The sequence below is a fragment of the Molothrus aeneus genome, chromosome 2 (genome assembly GCF_037042795.1).
Source record: "Molothrus aeneus isolate 106 chromosome 2, BPBGC_Maene_1.0, whole genome shotgun sequence".
In the NCBI taxonomy this organism is placed as follows: domain Eukaryota; kingdom Metazoa; phylum Chordata; class Aves; order Passeriformes; family Icteridae; genus Molothrus; species Molothrus aeneus.
This window is the reverse complement of record NC_089647.1, coordinates 69,504,454-69,523,924: the sequence shown is the minus strand read 5'-3', so window position 1 is coordinate 69,523,924 and position 19,471 is coordinate 69,504,454. Positions and strand designations below refer to the sequence as shown.

The following is a 19,471-nucleotide window of genomic DNA, read 5'->3' as shown; positions in this document are numbered from 1 at the left end:
GAAAATGGAAATTGAACAGCACATACTTTCAAAAACACAACTGCTTTGACACAACGTAAACCGTCAGACTGGATATAATTTATGCCAATTTGAATTGCGTTGTGAGTAAGCAACAATAAGAAAACTTAAAATATGTTAAACGGTTTAAACACTTAACCTCAAGAATGAAGGAAGTTTTCCAGTGGGCTTATTTTGCAAGCTTGTTCTGTCAGATGCAGTGGATTTATTGTCTAAGTTTGTAATGCAATTTCCAATGCTTCCTTTAGCTTTCATTAATTAGAACACCATCCTAGGAGCTGCACTGGACAGCTGGATTCCCTCCCTGGCCTGGAGCACATAAGACTTTCACTCAGGCTCCAGAAGGAGTCAGGGGCTTATTTAGGAGGAACAGCTCCAAGATTCAGCTTCTCTATTAATTTCTGCCTTTGTATCTGTGGGACTTATGAAAGTAACAGACTTGCTTAAAATACAGGAAAAGATGATTACAAAACCACAAATGAGATAGGAGTAACTACATCAGATGCAGAGATGGAAGTTTAGAGGAACTCTTTAATCAAGGGGTGGGAGTGGATGCTCCTGCAGAGACAACCTTGTTTAGATAACCAAACATTTTGTCCTCTTCCCTCTCAAAGTAAGATAATTGTCTAACAGTTCATAATTTTTTAAACTGTTCTGATTCTATCAGACACAGATTCTGAAATTTTGTTTGGGCAGAAAGACTGGAGGTCATGAAGGAAATTAACTCCTTGGGCCTTCATGGGAAGCAGCATGTAAACAGCACAGAGACTGAACTGGGACCTGAGAGTCCTAGTCCTTTATTTTGAGATAAGTTACCTCTTTCTTTCTTCCTTATTTTTTCTCACCTCTAAAATGGCCAGTAACATCTCCTGAAAACTAGTTTGAAATCTGTGGAGAAAACTGTGATAGAATATCTAGCAGTTTAATTATTGTCATGTCATTGATATTGCTTTTATAATCAGGGGGAAAAAAGCACAGATCTGACAGCAGAATCAGGGTATTTTGCAGTTTTATTTTTTTCTAATTGATGTAACCATGTAAACAGTATTTTATTTTGATTGTGTTCTGATTTTCAGACAAGTGATAGGGAAACAGAAGTTTTTATTTTCCTTTTTGTGCAAAATTCATTAATCTCCAGGAAATTATTCTGTCCTGCATACAACACCTCTGCTTTCAGGATGTACTTGTATGCTTGTATTCAGATGAACACAAGTCTTTCACAACCGAAGAAAACAAAAATAATCTCAGTAAAAGGATAAACATTATACTTTTTTAAAAAAACATTTGCTCAATCTGCTTCCTTTTTTTTTCCAGCAAAATCTGTAAGTCTGACTTGTACATATGCCTTGACTGACACTAAAGATTTATGTTACCAGTTGCTAATCTCTAGGAGTTTCTCTAGGAGTATTTCTTTAACTCCAGCCTCCAATACAGAAAAATACCTTATGTTCTGGGAGCAGAGTGTCAATCACAGCATGGAGGTCCATCCAGGCTGCCTTGCACTTCAGAGAAGAGTAAGCTTCTTCCAACTTCACTGCTCACAGTACCCAAGATATTAATTTACCTTTCTGCTACTTATTGCAGTTTAGAGCTAGTTCAGGTATCTCTACATCAGTGGTTTTCTAACTGTGATCTGTGAATTCCTACGGACCACTTCTAAATGGGAGGTCTCGTAATTTACCATTTTCTAAAAAAGTCTATGCTTCCCTTATGTTTTTTTTTTCTCTTCTAAAGCACAGAAAAAGTCTACAGACTGAAGAAATTTGAAAACTACTGTTGCAAACCACAGCAGAGATGTGATAAGTCTCTTCATAAAACCTCCTTTCAAATTTCCCATAACTTCTAACATTGACCTCTTCCATTTCTTCTGAGTCACTTTAATCCCAGGTCAACACATAAATGCCTGCATCCTGCTATAAAATATTTTGGGAATTCCCAAACCAGTGCTTATTAACATTTTAATAGACAATCAGTTGATTTTGCATAAAATTCTAGTAGAGTCAAGCCCAGTGTTATCAAGCCTCTAACTGAATGAATCTAGAAAATTGCAGAGTGTTTGCAGAGTTTCAAACACTAATAGACAAGGCCTGTCTATGCTGTCATTCTTACAATTACTTCTACCATAGAAATCAAAAATATTAGAAGGAATACCCTACCAAAAACAAATACACCATATACACCATAAAAAGCCTGCTACAATACCAGCTTAGCAAATAAACTTCACTTAGTCCCAATACATGGCCAAATTGTCCAACTTATGAAAATTTGGTCTCAAGAAAATTTGGTATTTGAGAAATTATAAAATGCATTGTATAAGCTAGAAAGGTTTATAAAGTTGAATTAAAAAAAAAGAAAAACAATGCTGATTTTATCGAGGACACAAATATAACCAAATAACATTGAATGACACATCAAAGAACATGCTAGCTTTATTAGAACAATTTACATGCAAAAGCTCCACATTATATTACCAGTACTAAATGTATGTATCCTTCATGATAATTTCAGAAGGTACAGGAAAGAGCTTTGTTTATTCTTTAAGTTTACATAAGTATATTCGGTACTCAACAAATACTGGCAACTGTCCCTCTATATACTGGGGCAATCACCAGATGGGATAAAGTAACACAAGATCTGGCCTATATCATCTTTAAGAAAGGTGTCTATCATGAGCTAGATCTGAAAATAGTAGTTTAATCAGAGAAGATCTGAGCATCACTAAAAGCAGGAGACTAAATCTCCGAGCAGCTGCAGAGCTTGTGCATTCCCAGCCAGAGGTGGCAGGTATCAGTTCTTTCACGTGTAACAGTGCTGATCCTTGTCCCACCAGACTGTGTTCCTAGAACTCAGTGTTCATTTCCCCCCTTTTCTCAGGGAAAGAGAATTCCAGGATTTCCTTCAGGTAAACTAGAACAAAAATTGCAAAAGCAAAACTAACAGTACTGAGTCAAGGACCTAATTTTCTTTATAAGTACATCCACCTGTTTACAGTGCAGTGTGTTTGACTTCTCTGTTTCTCTCTACAATTTATCTAAACGGCCTTATCTGCCCTGAGAACCTCAATGAAATATCAATAGACAAAAAAAGCTTTACACTTTTAAAAAGCTCTGTCATTCCTTTAAGTACTTTAGCTTATTCAGAGTCACAAACATGGAAGATAATCAATTAAAGGTTTAAGTTTTGATGGAACTTCTGGGCATTAGAAGCAATGTGCAGCCAAACTTAGTCCTTTTAGGATGTGAAGAATCAATATTCCCATATCATTGCATTAACTCATGAGATAATGCATGAAATGTTCTCAAAGTCAGCAAAGTACTGCACTTTCATTCCCTTGCAGGAAGAATTCCTTATGAATGAGCTGCCCTCTCTTTTCAAAGTAAAGGGGAAAACCACTTGTTTTCCAGTCCTGGTCCGAAAATTGAATCAAGCAAAAACCTGTGGGACAATTTCATGATGAAGCAGAAAAGTTTCAGCTATTTCATATGGGTGTCTGTCATGTCATACACTTTTCAAATGTATATTCCCCATTTTTCACCTCAAGCCACTGGAATTGCTACTATTCACATATATCATGAACATACAACACCTATACACATAAATACACGTGTATGTTGGTATGTACACAAATATATATATATACACAACAGTTACATTTCTCTGCTGAGAATAAACTCAAGAACCTCGTCTCAAAAATAAGGCCTACTTGGCTTAAAAGCAAAAAAAAAAAAAAAACAACAAAACCCCCCCCCAAAAAAAACCCAAACCAAAAAACAAAAACCACAACAAAATCATGCAGTGGTTAGAGCAAACCACTAGGGGAAACATAATCACATGCATTAAGCCATTCTCCACGACAAGAAATGTGAGTGATACATGAAATCCTCCAAAAGCTGGTTCCAAGGTACCATCAGATTAAAACTCTGAGAAATCAGCATTGAAGCTCCAACATGAACAACACAAGCACACACACAAAAGACCACACTTAATTTTTTGCAGATTTGTGCACTATTGATTGTTTACCTTTGTGCCAGTTAGCACACAAATCTTTGCACACAAATCTTCTCTTTCAAACTCATCAGTACCAGGATGCTGTATTCTTGGGGGTTTTTCTGGCTTTATTTTTGGCTGGTTTTTTTTTCTTTTTTTTTTTTTTGAGCTATAACACATTGAAGCTTCACCATTTTGCACGCATGACTGGCAGTGCAAATAAAAATAGCTTCACTGTTTTTATCTCTGCCTTTGAGACTACTCTCTGTATTAAGTGTATACACCTGTAGTTGAAAACTGGTGTGGGAATTGATGATTGCACTACTGACCAAAGGATTTTAAAATGGTGTTATGAACTTTCCAGCTTAAAACACTATTTATGTACTCAATATAAATGATGATAAATAATTTAACAGACCTTTCCCATGTGTATAGGTTTGCACAAAAAGTTCTTAACCTATTTTTGACTTTGCTATGTGGGAGGAAGTAAATTTTTGTCTTTCTGCAGTGAGGGGAATATTGTGTTTACTGTTTCCCGGATATTTTAACCCGTATTTGTCTCCCACAGCGGAATACCGTGGATTGCCTTGCTGACACAGAGCTCGCAGCCTACACACAGGGCACATCTCCGAGGATGCTCATGTCGCTGCCCGGCGCATCCTCATGGAGACGCCCGGCCGCTGGGTGTCCCGTCCCGCGGGGAGGCTCAGGGCAGGCCTGCGGCTCCCTCCGGCGCTGCCCGGCGCCGGGGTTGGTGCCCCCGCGGAGCCGCCCTGACCCGCTGCCCCCCGCCCCGGCGCCGCGCTCCCTCTGCCGGGGACAGCGGCCGCGCCGCCACCGCTCCCCGAGCCCCGGCGTAACCCAGCCACACCGGGCTGCGGCTCCAGCCCCGGGGCAGCCCCCGCCCCGGCGGGAGAGCGCTCCGTCTGCGGGCCGGGGGTCGAACAGGGTGGGGAGGGGACGGACGGCCGGGCTGCAGCAGTTCTGTGCGGGCTAGGGAGCGATGGAAGCCGCTTGAAAGGAAAGAAACGAGCCCCGTTTAACTCCGGCTGACCTTATTGTCACCCGAGTACGGAAAATAGTTTGCACGTTCAGAATATTACTGTGGAAGAACGGATACTTGAGCATAAAACCACGAAAACCCGAAGGCCGCCCATGTGAGACACAGCCCTCGTTATTTACACGTTTTTATGGGGAATGACCACCCCCTCCACAGAGCGGTGACCAGCAGGTGTAGGAGAGGAAGTGCCTGCGAAATCGCCTCGAGTAGTAGAGGGCTGGCTGGGGCTTTGCACCGCGGGCTGTCCATGTGAATAGTGCAGCGATTCCTGCCGTACACACGGTGTGTATTTTAAGCAGTGCCACACGTGACACGGGAACTTGGTGCTCGGTGCGCGCCTGCCTGGGGACAGGGCTGCGCGTACAGATACGTGCCGGCGCAAGATGCCCGCGTCCAACCAGCCGCAGTGGCCCCGCCAGTGCTTCCAGCCCGTACCAAAGGGACCGAGCTGTGGCCGTGTCAGGAAACGCCCAGAAGACAAACAGTCACGTTCGCGAGCTGCTCGCAGACCGTGTCCCCCGCACGAATGGCAACTGACTAAAATAAAGTTGGGGGGGGGGGGGGGGAGTTTGCAGCGCTTTTTTAACTTATAAGAAAAACCCCCACACATCCAGCCCCCCTCAGCACAGGCGAGGGGACCCTGCTGGTGCCAGGGACGCGGCGCACCCCGCGGGCAGCGCCCGAGGCGCGGGGAGCTGCCGCCCGCTCCGCGCCCCGCTCCGCGCTCCCGCCCGGGCACGGGGGCGCCCTCCGCGCCGCCTAATCGCATTAATCCGCGGGACAATGCCCCAAGTAATCACCCTTCCTGCTCCCTGCGCTGCCGGCGACCGGCGGCTGGAAAGGGCGAAGCGGGGGAGGGGAGAGGCAGAAAGTGTAAACTTTTATTCCACTCGGTTAAGAAAAACGGGTGGGAGGCAACGGGGAGCACCCGGACACGGGTCTCCCGAACGCCCGCCGCGGCGGGGAGAGCGCGCCTTCCTCCCCGCGAGAAGCGAGTTCCCCTCGGTTTCCCTGCAAACCTATCGCCGCCTGCCTCTGAGTAAATACACGAGCACAAAAGCAACCCCGAGCGGCGTGAGACCGCGCACGGAGCAGCCTCCCGTGAGCACAGGCTGCGGCCAGGCCCCGGGAGCGCGGCTGCCGCTCGCCCCGCGCAGCGCGGGGAGCGCCGCGGACGGGCCGGGGCCGGGGCCGGGGCCGGGGCAGCCGGGCTGGCTCGGCGGCGGCAGCGCTGCCCTTTTGAATGCCTCCCGCAGCTCTGAGTGCTGGCAGGGCGCTGGGAGCGCCAGTGAATGTAGCCCCGCAGAGCCAATGAGCTGGGACCGGATGCGATATATCCTCTGGGACAACAACTGCTCTGTTCCTCCTCAGATCCACATGACGCCATTTACTGCTGCTTTTGCAGAGAGATCACCCTACCTCCTCCGGAAAGAAAAAGAGAGAGAGGGAGAGAGCGAGCGAGCAGAAAAACGCCGAGCCCCTACAGCTCAGATCTCAAATCTTCCTCCTCCTCCTCCTCCACCTCCTCCAAACACACAACAACAACCACCACCACAAATCCGCTGCGCTCCCAAAACACCCCCCCGATTGCAAACCACAGAACTGCCTGCAACACACACGCTCGCAGAGGGAGCGAGAAAGCTAAGAGGGAGAGAGGGGAGAGGAGCCTGCAGCAAGCAGCTTCTCAGCAGAACGGCTACATTGCACAAGCTGCTTTTTTGGAGGAGCTCAGTGGAAGAAAGCTCTGGGATTTTATTTTAGATCCACTTTGTTTTGTTTTCTTTGGCTTTTCCCTTTCCTCTTGATCAATTTGCAACAGCAACAAAAAAAAAAGTGACTTGGTGTTGGCGATCCGGCCTCCTGTTCATTGAGGAAAAAAAAGGAAAGTGTGTGTGTGTGTAAGACTGAGTGATTTTTAGTAGCAAAGAAAACCCACCCCGATCCGGAGAGGTGTTTTGATTATTATTATAGTATATACACGCACACACGAATTTATAATCGATCTGGGGAGAGGCACGTAACTTTGCTGTGGACTTTTTTTTTTTTACATGGTGATCATTCTTACTCTAATTTGCAAGTTGGACTAAAGCAGAGTTTGGAAAAGAATTTTTTTTTGCTTTAGGGCTGGATTTATTTGCAAACCGCAGGAAGAAGAAAATACAAGAGAGAGGGGTTTGGTGCAGCGCCGCGATCACGGTGAGAGCCTTTTCCTTCTTTGCAAAACAAGCTTTTCAGTAACCTCCTCCACCCCCCCCCCCCCCTCCTTTGGTTGCTCCAAGAAAACTCGTGGAAATGTTTGAGGCCGATCCCTTTTCCATTCGTACAGGTTCTCCCTCTCCCCCCCTTCCCTTCTCCTTCCTTTCTCAGAGAGGAGCTGGAGGTGGGATTTCGGAGCGGTTTCTCTCCGGGGAGGGGTGGGGGGACCTCCGCGGGCTTTGCGGGCTGCGCCGCGTTCGTGCCCCGCCGCGGTGCCCCGGGGGTGCGGAAGGCTGCGCGGGGGGCGGAGGGCTGCGCGGGCGCCCCGGAATGCCTGCGGGGGCTGCCAGCGGGCCGGGGGTGCGCTCCTAGGAGCCACAGCTCCGGCGTGTTCTCCGTGCTGCTGCTGCTGCTGCTGCTGCTGCTGCGGGGGGCCGGGCACGGGAGGTCCTGCGCGCTCCTGCCTCGCCGGGCACGCGTGGGTTTCCGACAAGCCCCGGGGGAGGTGAAGGGAGGGCGCAGCGGGGCTGGCGAGCGCCGGGGCTGTTGGTGCCCCGCTCCTGGGGGAGAAGGAGCAACCCGCCTTGCAGTGCGTGATTTGCGCCTGTCTCTAGTGGCGTCAGGAGATCCGTGCGATTCGGAAGTGAGTGCACGTCTGGTACAAATATATACGTGTGTGTGCGTGCGTGTGTGTAAGCTTAGATACTTCTCCTGTGATGAAATTAATTCGATCTGTAAGACGAGGAAAGTCCTTCCCTAGGTTCTTGTATGCAGAGAGCATGTGTGGAGGGGAAGGATAAGCCATAATTTTTACTTTTTTTTTTTTTTTTCTTTTGTGGGTTTACTTCGTGACAGCCCCCTTCCCCCATTAAAAAAAGAGGAAAAAAAAAAAAAAGAAAAAAAGAAAAAAAAAGCTGCTGGTGTTTTCAGCAAGCTGTTTGTGTGTCACTTTGCCCCACCCCGATGGTAAAGTCCCTTTTGCCCTAATCCATAGTCTGATCACACACTCGGCCCTTAATGGGGGTTTCAAAGCACTTTGAAAGAAGAGGAGGTGGTTGGTGTGTGTGCGGTGGGAATGGGGGTGGGGGTGCCTTGCACAGGCTCCGGCCACAAACAGAAATTCACGGGCAGAGGACTTCTCTCCCTTAGGCTTCGCCCTTCCCCGGCCAGCTGTACACGGGATTTTTCCACAGCAGGCAAGAAGCCCCTCGAGTTTTAAACCTCCCCAAATGTGCCGAACGCGAAACCCGTCCCCCTCGCTCACCCTTTTGCCAAGCCCAGTTTGAAAGAAAAGAAAAGTTAGCAATCCTGGCACTTGAGCTCGGTGAGAGTGGACTTTGGCTCTTAGAAGTGGGGAATAGTGTTATCACACACATGCACACACAGGCAAATCTGCTTCTCTCGCTCTTGGCGGATGCAAAGGGGAGAAGTACTGGGTCAGAGGAGGGAGAGGTGTGCCCTCCCGTCAGGATTTTCAGGCAAATGTAGGTTTGCAAATAAGTGTGCTGGTTCTTTGCACCCTGTCCTGTTAGCGGATCTATGACGGGGAGAAAAAACGGGGAGCACCCTGCTCGGCCCGATGCCCCACTGGAAATGCCTCCCGGGTCCCTCCGGGCTGGGGCGGAGCGGGGCGGGCTGAAGGTCAGGCAATTTGCAGAATATGCGTAAAATAAGAGGAGCTTTTCCAGCGGCTGGCTTTGTGAAGTTGAATGGGTGTTTAGGGCAAGGCGAGAGGGGGTAATCTGCCTTTTGCCCAGCTGTCCCGGAGGTGTTGTCTGAACCGTCTGCAGGGCGCCTGGCACTTCCCGGGAGGGGAAGCTCCTTTAGCATCTCCTGGGGGAGGGCAGGGGGGAAGAGTTAAAAGGAAACATGGGTTTGACTTTCTGATAAGGCGGCTGAAGCTGCCCCCTCCCACCTCCCGGCCCGGAGGATGTCTCCTGGTTATCTCCAGGTTGTCTGCACTCTCCGGCGGGCGAGGGGCTGTCGCCTCCCACCTGCTGCGCGCCCCCCGCCCGAGACGGAGCTGGAGGCGGGGAGGGAAGAGGAGAGCGGAGGCTGCTTTTCCAGCTCCCACCTTGGCGTCTGAGGGGGGCTCCGCCACCGATCCCGGGGTCGTCTGAAGCGCCTTCAGGTCAGGGTCAGCTTTGCTTTTGCAGTGAGTTGTCATTTCTGGAGAGGCAGGGGCTGATCCGGGGTACCCTCCAGGCTGCCCGGGGCTGGTGGAAACCTGGACGCGGAGGAGACATAGGGCTGCCAATTCCTCTGAAGAGTGGGGGAAAGCATTTTATTTTCTATTATTTCCTATCTCCAGATAGTTTCAGAGGAGGTGAACATCTACTTAGGCTGTTGGTTGAAACTTTTGGTATGGCAGAGGTTTTAATTTGAAAGAAAAAAAAGGATAAGCAATGCTTCAAGCCAAGTTTGCAAGACTTTTTGGGGGAGTATGGGCGGGGGGGGGAAAGGAGCACTGTAACATACATCCTGTGTCCAAAACCAGGATTTAACAATATTTAAAATAAGTGGTCATTCTTAAAAGTTAGAGATTTGTCTATATGTCTTTATTTTAATTTTTTTAAGAAAAAAAGACTTGAAGGAGGGGAGCCAGGAGTTAAAAGGTTAAATGTTTTGCATTGGTGTTAGAATAAAGACTATGTCTTGAGGTACTCTTTGTTAAACTGTTTGGCTATATTTTACTATTCTGCAGTACAGTATTATTGTTGGTAACTGATGTGTACAGAGTAACACTATGGTGCTCTTTCTAGGTATAATTGAAGACATTGTGTGGTCCTTGTAAGAAGTTTGGTTCCTGCTTGGGTTTTAATTGTAGAATATTGTTCTGGATTTTTGTATAGGTAATTGGATTTTGGAGCCACTTTAAGATATGATGAAGGCAAAACAAATATTAACTAATTTAAAGGGCAGTACTTGAAACTTGTGCATATTTGAGTGTGGAAGTTATTTACAAGTTCTCATCTTCTGTGTCTTTTACTGGCTTTTCATTTAAATTCTAAAGTCTGCATTTCTACTTTGTAGTTAACGATCCTTTCAAGTAATATTCACAATCAAGTAGACATCTTGGATGCTGGCATTATTTGATTATGTTATGCATGCCTCTATCCCACAAGCCACTCTTGATCATATTTACAATTTGAAATGTAGTCTATGGAATTTTTTACACATAGAAAAAAACAACAACCAAACAACTGTGGTAACATTGCTTTTGTAGTTTTGAGCCTTAAAATGACAATCACAGTGGTGTGCCCCAGTATGACACACACTAAAATACTGGAGAGAGGTATTTTTACTTGTGCTGTTGAAGTTTTTGGTAGCACTAACTCATTTAATGTCTAACCTCAAACATTTTATTGCTATTTAGTGTTTTTCTTGGGACCATTGGTATTAAACTAGAATTTCCTATTTACATCATGTAAAGTTTAATGTGCAAAGAGACTAGCCTACCAAAATATTATCCAGTTTTGAACAAAATTGGAGAATTATATGTCTGTCATCAGCAGGTCACATTACACTTGCTAAATACCTGCAGGATAGTTTGGTTTTTTTTTTGACTATAAGATTTTCAGTAGCCTGATGTGAAAAGAAGTGTCACTTCAAGTGGCTGAAATGTAATCACTTTAAAGGCCACGGTCTAACCAGAAGATAGCCTGAGAAGCCTCAGTCAGCAGGAGTAATACCTAGACTTTCCAGAGCCACAAATTAAGTTGCATGGTCCTAGGAAAGACTCCTAGGGATTTTTAAAGGTTCTTAAGCTCTCCACAGCAGTAGGCAGAACAGGCCAAGGGAATTTGGTCACTCAGTTGACCGGTGCCAGTGCTTGTCCCAGACGTGACTCCTTTTTTTAATGGCTGATGCATTACTTGATTGTCTGCGGTGCTGTGGGGTCCTGCAGGTTTGAAAAGCTGCTGGAGAGAGCATGAGATGTGTTTCAATAGTGAATCCTCTCTTTTTTGCTCCAGGATTTCAGATGTGTTCTAAGCCTGGCGGGGTGAGCAAGCTTCTGGGCACTGATGGAGACTCAGCACGGCAGTGGGTCGCAGCCCTTACTACAGGCTCGGCGTGACAGTGGGAGGCCGCACGGGGAGCCTGACCTGCGGGATGTCCTGATGCAGCAGGTCCACGTCTTGTCCTTGGACCAGATCAGAGCCATCCGAAACACTAATGAATACACAGAGGGACCTACGGTGGCTCCACGGCCGGGGGTCAAGGCTTCTCCTCGGGTAACAACCCAAGCCAAAAATGAAAGGCCCCATGGGTTGCCTGAGCATCGTCATTTTAGCCGGATCCAGCACACACAAACACATGCATCTCCTCGAGCACCTCTGTCGCGGTCCATCAGCACAGTCAGCACGGGCTCACGGAGCAGTACGAGGACAAGTACGAGCAGTAATTCGTCAGAACAAAGACTTCTGGGATCATCTTCGGGGCCAGTTGCTGATGGGATAGTCCGAATGCAGCCCAAGTCTGAGCTCAAGCCGAGTGAGCTGAAGCCACTGAGCAAAGAAGACTTGGGAGCACACAGCTACAGGTGTGAGGACTGTGGAAAGTGTAAGTGTAAGGAGTGCACTTATCCAAGGACCCTGCCCTCATGTTGGATCTGTGACAAGCAGTGTCTTTGCTCAGCCCAGAATGTGGTTGATTACGGGACTTGTGTTTGCTGTGTGAAGGGCCTCTTCTATCACTGCTCTAATGATGACGAGGACAACTGTGCTGACAACCCCTGCTCCTGCAGTCAGTCACATTGCTGCACTAGGTGGTCTGCCATGGGTGTAGTGTCCCTCTTTCTGCCTTGCTTGTGGTGTTACCTACCAGCCAAGGGTTGCCTTAAGTTGTGCCAGGGCTGTTACGACCGGGTAAATCGGCCTGGGTGCCGCTGCAAACACTCCAACACCGTTTGCTGCAAAGTTCCCAGCGTACCCCCCAGGAACTTTGAAAAGCCAACATAGCATCGCTAGCCAGAAATACTAAAGTAACAAGGATCATTATTTTAACGTACATATGCAACCAACTAAGCATCTATGGTCTTGGCACTGTAGTAGAAGGGTTGGGGATGTACTTTGCTGTTTGCAGTGAAATGCTTTTCTGTGTGTGTCCCATCTTAACTGATACGCTTGTTAGAATCCAGCTAGTGGCATACAGGGGAAAAAAAAGGGATGCAGTACATTGTGACCCACATATTGCATAAGCTAAAGCAACACAGACACTCCTAGGCAACTCTATTGTTTGTGAATAGTACTTGCAAAATTTGTAAATTAGCAAATGACTCCTTTTTTTTCATTGTTTTCTGCCAGAGATAATGTGCTATATTTTTGTATATACAATAATATTTTCAACTGTGAAAAATAAGTGCTGTCATAAGACATGGCACAGTCACAAAATATTATACTAATATGTTGTACATTCGGAAGAATGTGAATCAATCAGTATGTTTTTAGATTGTATTTTGTCTTACGGAAACCTTCTATTACAAGACTTTGATTTCCCTTTGGACTTCATGTATATTGTACAGTTACAGTAAAATTCAGCCTTTATTTTCTAATTTTTTCAACATATTGTTTAGTGTAAAGAATATTTATTTGAAGTTTTATTATTTTATAAAAAGAAATATTTATTTTAAGAGGCATCTTACAAATGTCACCCCTTTTTATGAGGACGTCATAGTTGCTGCAAATAAGGGGTGAATGATGCATATGTTCACTATAAAATAGAAAATATATTAACGTTTGAAATTAAACTGGGCTACTTGTCATTTTTTCCCATTTACTGTTCTGAGTTGGGAGAATTGATACTTATAATTGCAAACGTTACAGTGCTATAGTCACAGTGAGCCTAATGTGAAACCAAAAAGAGATTTTTAAGTGTCTTCTTTTGTTCTTGTTTACTTCTTCACCTGAAAACAGCGCAGGCTTTTTGCTCCCTTCCTTTCCACAAATGTCCCATATACTGTTCCTACAAGAGAAAAGGAAAATGAACATAGGAAAATGCATTAATTCATTCCAGACTAGGACTAATAGGCACTGAAAGCTTGACCTATTCTATAAGTGATGAACTTTTGTGCTTCAAATAGGAAATAAGTAATCATTCACAAAAAATGTTAGGCTTGCATGGCTTTACTCAGTGATGAGAGAGAGGAGGAAAAAAATATAATTAATACCGTCAATGCAAAAAGCTTGCAGGATTATTTGTTAAAGTTAGTAGAGTATGCCACAGGGAATGATAGATCTGAATGCAGTCCAGCCTTATGTCAAACATTTGCCTCACTTGTAAGAAGAAAGTTGCTTGATTTGTCATTTGTGGCAGTTACCTTCCACTGAGGTCAAAATCCTTTCCCTGCCAAGTTTCCCACCGGAAGCCTAGAGAATGATTTACCTTTCTTTATTAACAAACTATCATTTCCTGTTCTGAGCATGTCTCTCCAAGTTTAGAGGTCTTAATGTTCAATTTTATTTATACATTTCTTAGGCTGGCATTTAAGAATAGTTGTAAGTATTTTTAAGCTGATGCTTAAAAAAAGTCTCCCAACCCTTTTCTGAAGCCCCTCCAAGATAAACAAGTTATTACTAATAAAATAAGAACTCACTAAAAGTTGAAAACCAGAGCTTTGAGTAAATGTTCTGTCTTTTTGCCCCTTAATTTTCATCTCAGGTCTGGTGTTTGGATGATTTTACATAGGTCTGTAGGACTCAGAAATCTTACACTGTGTGTTTGTGCATATTGGTTATCAATCATCAAGTGAAATTAAAAAGTGCTTGTTCTCTTACTCTTTTTTTTTTTTTTTCCTTACCTCTCTGGTGAAAAATGTAAGCTGGTTTACTTTCTGCACCAGCTGGCTGGATACTTTGGTATACAAAGACGAACAGTATATATTTTGCTTTCTGAGTGGAATTTGCCAGAAAGAGGGTAGCTTATGTTACCTGACATGAGTAGTTTGTCCATATTTAAAGCACATCAGTATACTGTAACTGAGTATATATGAGATTGTGCTTGGCTGATAAACAGAAATTTTTATTATTTAATTATGAGGTTTTTAGCAATTTCGTTCTTGAAGGGGTTAATAACCATCATATGTTTCCATTCACTGAATGTAGTTCTTGAATTAGGTTATGTGCTTATGCTTAAACTGTTGTGGGCTAGTCTTGCTGATTAAAACAAACATTAGGAGAATCTTTAGGCTCTGTCTTGGAAGCCCCAAGTCAAACTGATTTCAGTAAATACAGTGTTTTCACTGGACTGATGAACTTGACAAAACTGAAGGCAAGCCCAGTCTTTTCAATGATTTATGTTTCAGTTGAAGATAACTCCACAGAAAGCTGAAAGTAAAACTGGGAAACTGGGATGGCTGAGCAGCACAGCAGTCAAAGTGGGTGCAACTCAAAAGTCCTACCAGCTAAAGTCCAATACTAAAATTGTGCATGTGTTTTCTTTCTGCAGTATAGTAAGTTCTCTGTCTGCCTAGTTAGGTTCTAAGGGAAAAGAAAAACCATCTTCTTGTTGGCAGTGAAATTTGAAGCTGGTTTAAACACTGAGCAATGGTTGTGACCTTCCACTTGGTTCTTGTGAGGATAAAATAGGGAGTCCCACCCACCCCAGGTAAGCCCATTACCAGAAACTGGGCAGGATGTATGACTCTTGGGAGCAGGGATGTAGGGAAGTGTGGCCTGTTGGGCTAACTACGGCACTGGGGTCTAGGCTTCAGTTAGTATGGATTGATGTTTGTGCCCACTGGACTCTTAAAAGCTGGCTTGTGTATATTAGTTAACATCCTAATATTGCACTTAATTAGATAAGGTTTAGTATTCTAAATAAAACCAAAATCTTGCCTCAAGCAGATTAGATTGTTTTAATAAGAATTAAGAGGACTTTTCAAGTGGATTGAGATAATGTTATTAGGGCATGCCTACTTTATCCTTTGAGATAGGAAAGTGGAGGTCCAAGTAAGGAAAATTTTCCATACACAGGTTTTGGGGATAACCATGAAAGTCAGGCTTGGTATACATCCTATAGGACTTTAATTTTAGACTGCTAGGAAGTCGTGAGAGAGAGCAAAACCCTTATTATTGCTCCATTTGTTGTGTTGCTGCTTCAGAGTTTTGATCTGTTAACTTACAGATTCCTTAAGGTTTGTTTAAGGTATAGAGATTTGCAGGATTGAACTGAGAGTTGACACTAGTAACAATGGAAACAAATAGCATTTTTTCAAATTATTTTTCTGTATGATGTAAGCTACAAATAAATACATCAAATTTAGAGACATTTAGAAATTCCTCTATTAATATCCTCGGGATCTTCTTTTCTTACTTTGCTCTTTATTGGTTTGAAACTTGATTATAATTTCTTTTTTCAGATAGGGATCATAGCAGTATAAAATAGGGGGGAAAAAAAGGAAAAGAGACTCAGATTTAAGTAGAGAATAAAAAGTGCTTTGGATGGAAATGTGTTCCTAAAGGATTTGGATCATATTCAGGTGAGTATTTACATTCAACAGATTTACCAAATCAGTCTTCATAAGCCAAAAATTCTCCAAGTGCAGAAGTGAAGTAGTTAAGTTGCTGTGATGATTAACATAATAGATTTTGTACACTTTCTTACTAAACTCCCAGCATTTAAAGATACAATATTACCTGTATTACCATTTTCACTTTTGGTAAAATGCAAAATAATTAATTTTTGTAATGAGTGAAATCTTAGGTCTTGTTCTCAGGTGGCAGGAAGAAAGCAGAATGCATTTCTGTTCTACAGTGGAACATTTTTAGGAATTAACGGTTGGGAAAGATGGATTTGAACAGTCTGTCTTGTCTCAGATGTTCCTAGATGGGTGCAGGTACAGCAAGTAATAATGATTTAATCTGCTGAGACTAATTTCTCAATCAGTCACTGGAGCAGAGCGCCAGAAAGAAATTGGCTGAATGTGAGAGCACGCTCGATTGAGTAGTGTCTGTAAGATTAGTATTGAATAGATGTCTTGCTGAAAATGTCAGCATTTGTCTTGTTGGGTCATCTTAAATAAATCAGTTGCATACTGGGATTGCAGGTAGACAGCACAACAGATGTAGGATTGCAGGTGACAAAGTGCACCAAATCCTTACCAATGAAAATACTGTGGTGTTTTCCTCTTTATGCAATCTGATTTTAAACTGGAATCTTAGAAATAAAAAATAATGTCTCATTGAAGTCAGGACAGTTTGACTCAAAAAACACACGCATATAAAGTGCAGATATGCATAGTACTTTTCAATTCAAAAATATTTCATGTTTCAATCTGTGGAAACCTCTATGTGTTATTTCTCTTCACATTTATTCTTTCTGGTCCCTATCCCTTTCCTTGACCTTTCCTAGTCATAATACATAATACATTATTGCCACTTAGAACAAAAGGGGAAAGAGGAGGATGAAACATGCTATTCTCATTAGTATTCTGTACCTGAAAGTTTAGGACAAGGTCAAAAAACTGATTACCTTGCTGCAAGTAATTTTTCCTGCATTTTCAGTGATATGAAAGGTTTTTTTTCCATTCACGTGACATCTGAATCCACTATTTCAGAAAAATCTTATTTTCATTGTTTTGGTATGAATTTTATTACTCAAGAAGGCTTTATGTGTCTTTGTTTTAACTCACTGGCACTGTGTTTCAGGTTAAAGAGGAAGAGGTGTTACTACCATAAAAGCATGAACTGCTGCTGTTCCTCTGCCACAGGGATTGTTCAGTAGAGAGCCAATGTAGTTGCTTTTGGACAGGAGTAGCAATGATTTTGTTTGAAACAGAGTGGGAGTTCAGTGTTTTCAGCCTTGGGAGAAAGCAACAGAGGCTGTGCTACATATCTCAAGTTTCTCTTTATGTGTGGTGTAAGAAATGTTTTTTTTTTCTCTGACTTCAATGTGAATGCTGATTACAGAAGCTTAGGGCTAAAATGTTCAAATTGCTAGACTAAAATGGGTTGGTTCCCATTTCAGTAGAAGTTAAGAATAATCAGAAGCTTTGACAATGTAGTCTGCTATTATGTAGGATTATTTATGGATATTTTAATACTTGGGGGTTTAAGTTACATTTTAAAATAGTCTTGCCAAGGGAGATAATCTGTTTCTAAAAGGTAAGGAACTGTATAATCAGAGGAGCTCTGCTTTCCTGAAAGACTGCTGTGTAATTACCAAACCACTTGGTGCGCCTAAGATATGTTACAAGAGATAGCACTTGGTGCCATTTAGGAGTTGCACAAGTTTCATTTGGAGAGTCTGAGCAAGTACACAAGGGTGTATTAGGAAGAATCACCAACTTACAGACATAGAGAGCCCCTTGAGCAAGGGGAGTTTTTACTTTTTCTTTTTTACTGTCACTTTATTTTGATCTAGAAGTGGTGTATATGAATGAGTCATAAATCGTGTTGTTGTTCTTCTGTTTAATGATGAAAGAATGTGTTGATGCTCTCAAAGTGTGCTTCAAAAAACCACACCAGAATGGAAAATCTTTAAATGACCAAACTTACCACAGAAATGAATGCAAACATCAGGGCTATAGCAAGCTGTGTTTCGAAATTAGTTGCACTGTAAGTAAAATGCACTAATTGGTTATGCTAAAACTGTTACTATAATTAGACACAGTTCCGCTTTAGGTCTCAAAATCAACTCAAAACTTTGTCAGCTTCCTCTGTAATGCAGTTTCATTAATTACTGATTTACTTAAAGTTTTGTTTCTTGTAAGACACATATAAAAGTTGGTCTATCACAAACTGTCAAATGCACGAAGTGAACAGTTTTTCTTCCCTCTCATTTCCTTTTCATAAAGCATTGCAAAGAGGAGGAAATTGTGAAATAGTTTTATTTGCTTTGGGTCATTTTATTTATGAATTTTGTTTAATTATTGAAGACAGAGTGCTAATTTGATGGATTGCTGTTTTGTGATTCCCTTCCCTCTCTCCCCACCCCCCTGACAGTCACTCCCCCAAAGTATATGGCAGTATGAAATATATAAGTACAGCAGTTAAGGGACCAAGAATTCACTTTGTGAACTTAATCTTTAAGTGCAGCTGCATTAAATAGTAAGGTGAAGTAGGAGCATCTTGCCTTCTTGCAGAACTCATTGGATGCATCGTACCTTTCACCACTAGATTTACTCTCTTCTACCTCTGCTGCTCTGCAGATAGAGATTATGCAGTTGTTTATCATGTATATGTTTTTGTGCCTCAGTGTCTTTTCTTTTTTGGAGAAACATTGTGTTCATTCTTTAAAACTAGTGCATGAGGATCCCATAATACCATTACTTAAAAAAAACCCAACAAACTAGCCACATGTGAAGGTTATCTTAACTGTATACTGCCTACTACTCTCAATACTGTTCTTGGGTATGAAGGCTCTCCTCAGATCCCTTCATCCCAAGTGGAAAAAAAAGACTGTGTATGTTATTCTGAAATAAGTGTGGTTGGAAGGAGACATGGGTTATGGTATAAAAGGTGAACTTTCCATCAGGGCTGTGCCTGACCTATGCTCTCCTGCACACACACAACTGCAGTACAAAGTCTGAAAGTGTGCAAGAGTGTTTCTGGCCACCTCTGTACTCTAAATCAGACAGTAGGTGGAAATGTTCCTGGACGATGGGTTGCAATTGCCCACGCTACTGAAGCATTAAGACTTTAATTTATGTTATGTGCCAAAAAGAACTCTCCCAAGCTATTCCCTACCACATTTCAGGAGCCATTCCCAAAAGTCAGCTTGCCAGCAGCTCCTTCTTTTAGAGCTTAAAGGAGTAGCCCAGCATGGACACTGTCCTTTTGGGGCCAGCTGGAACACAGTGCCCAGGAACATTCTTGGACAGATTCATTTGCCGTCCAGGAGGAAAGAGATCCCTCCCACAAGTGTCATCTCAAGAAAGAGAAATTCACTCACAAAGACATTCTCATGAGTTCAGATGACACAATCTAATCCTCAAGTAGAAACTTAATTGCGCACACAAGCAATTTATTTAATTTTTTTAATCTCAACTGTCAAGGTAACTTTTTAGAATTTTGTAAAGCTTGCTCCAGTGTAGTTACATAAAACTATATATTGATATTTTGTATCTAACCCGAACTAGTAATTTTTTTGTTTGTTTGGGAGAATGGCATTCTTTTTTTTTTTTTCTTTTAATTGTTTCTTAAGTATGTACTGACAAGTCATAAAAACAGACTTTTTCAGATATTTTCTTTCACTAAAAGGTATGATTTA

General features: G+C 43.1%; 1 protein-coding gene across 1 annotated transcript; it reads left to right on the top strand.

The window, feature by feature from the left end:
* The first annotated feature begins 6,447 nt into the window (after window positions 1–6,447).
* On the top strand, window positions 6,448–13,010 carry SPRY2 (sprouty RTK signaling antagonist 2). The gene is made up of 2 exons (XM_066571520.1): window positions 6,448–7,261; window positions 11,236–13,010. The coding sequence occupies exon 2, from the start codon at window positions 11,287–11,289 to the stop codon at window positions 12,220–12,222; it is 936 nt and encodes a 311-aa protein (XP_066427617.1). The 5' UTR covers window positions 6,448–7,261; window positions 11,236–11,286; the 3' UTR covers window positions 12,223–13,010.
* The last annotated feature ends 6,461 nt before the right edge of the window (window positions 13,011–19,471 follow it).

What these genes read in the sequence shown, in the direction of transcription:
- SPRY2 (XM_066571520.1), top strand. Translation starts at nt 11,287, where the DNA reads ATGGAGACTCAGCACGGCAGTGGGTCGCAGCCCTTACTACAGGCTCGG.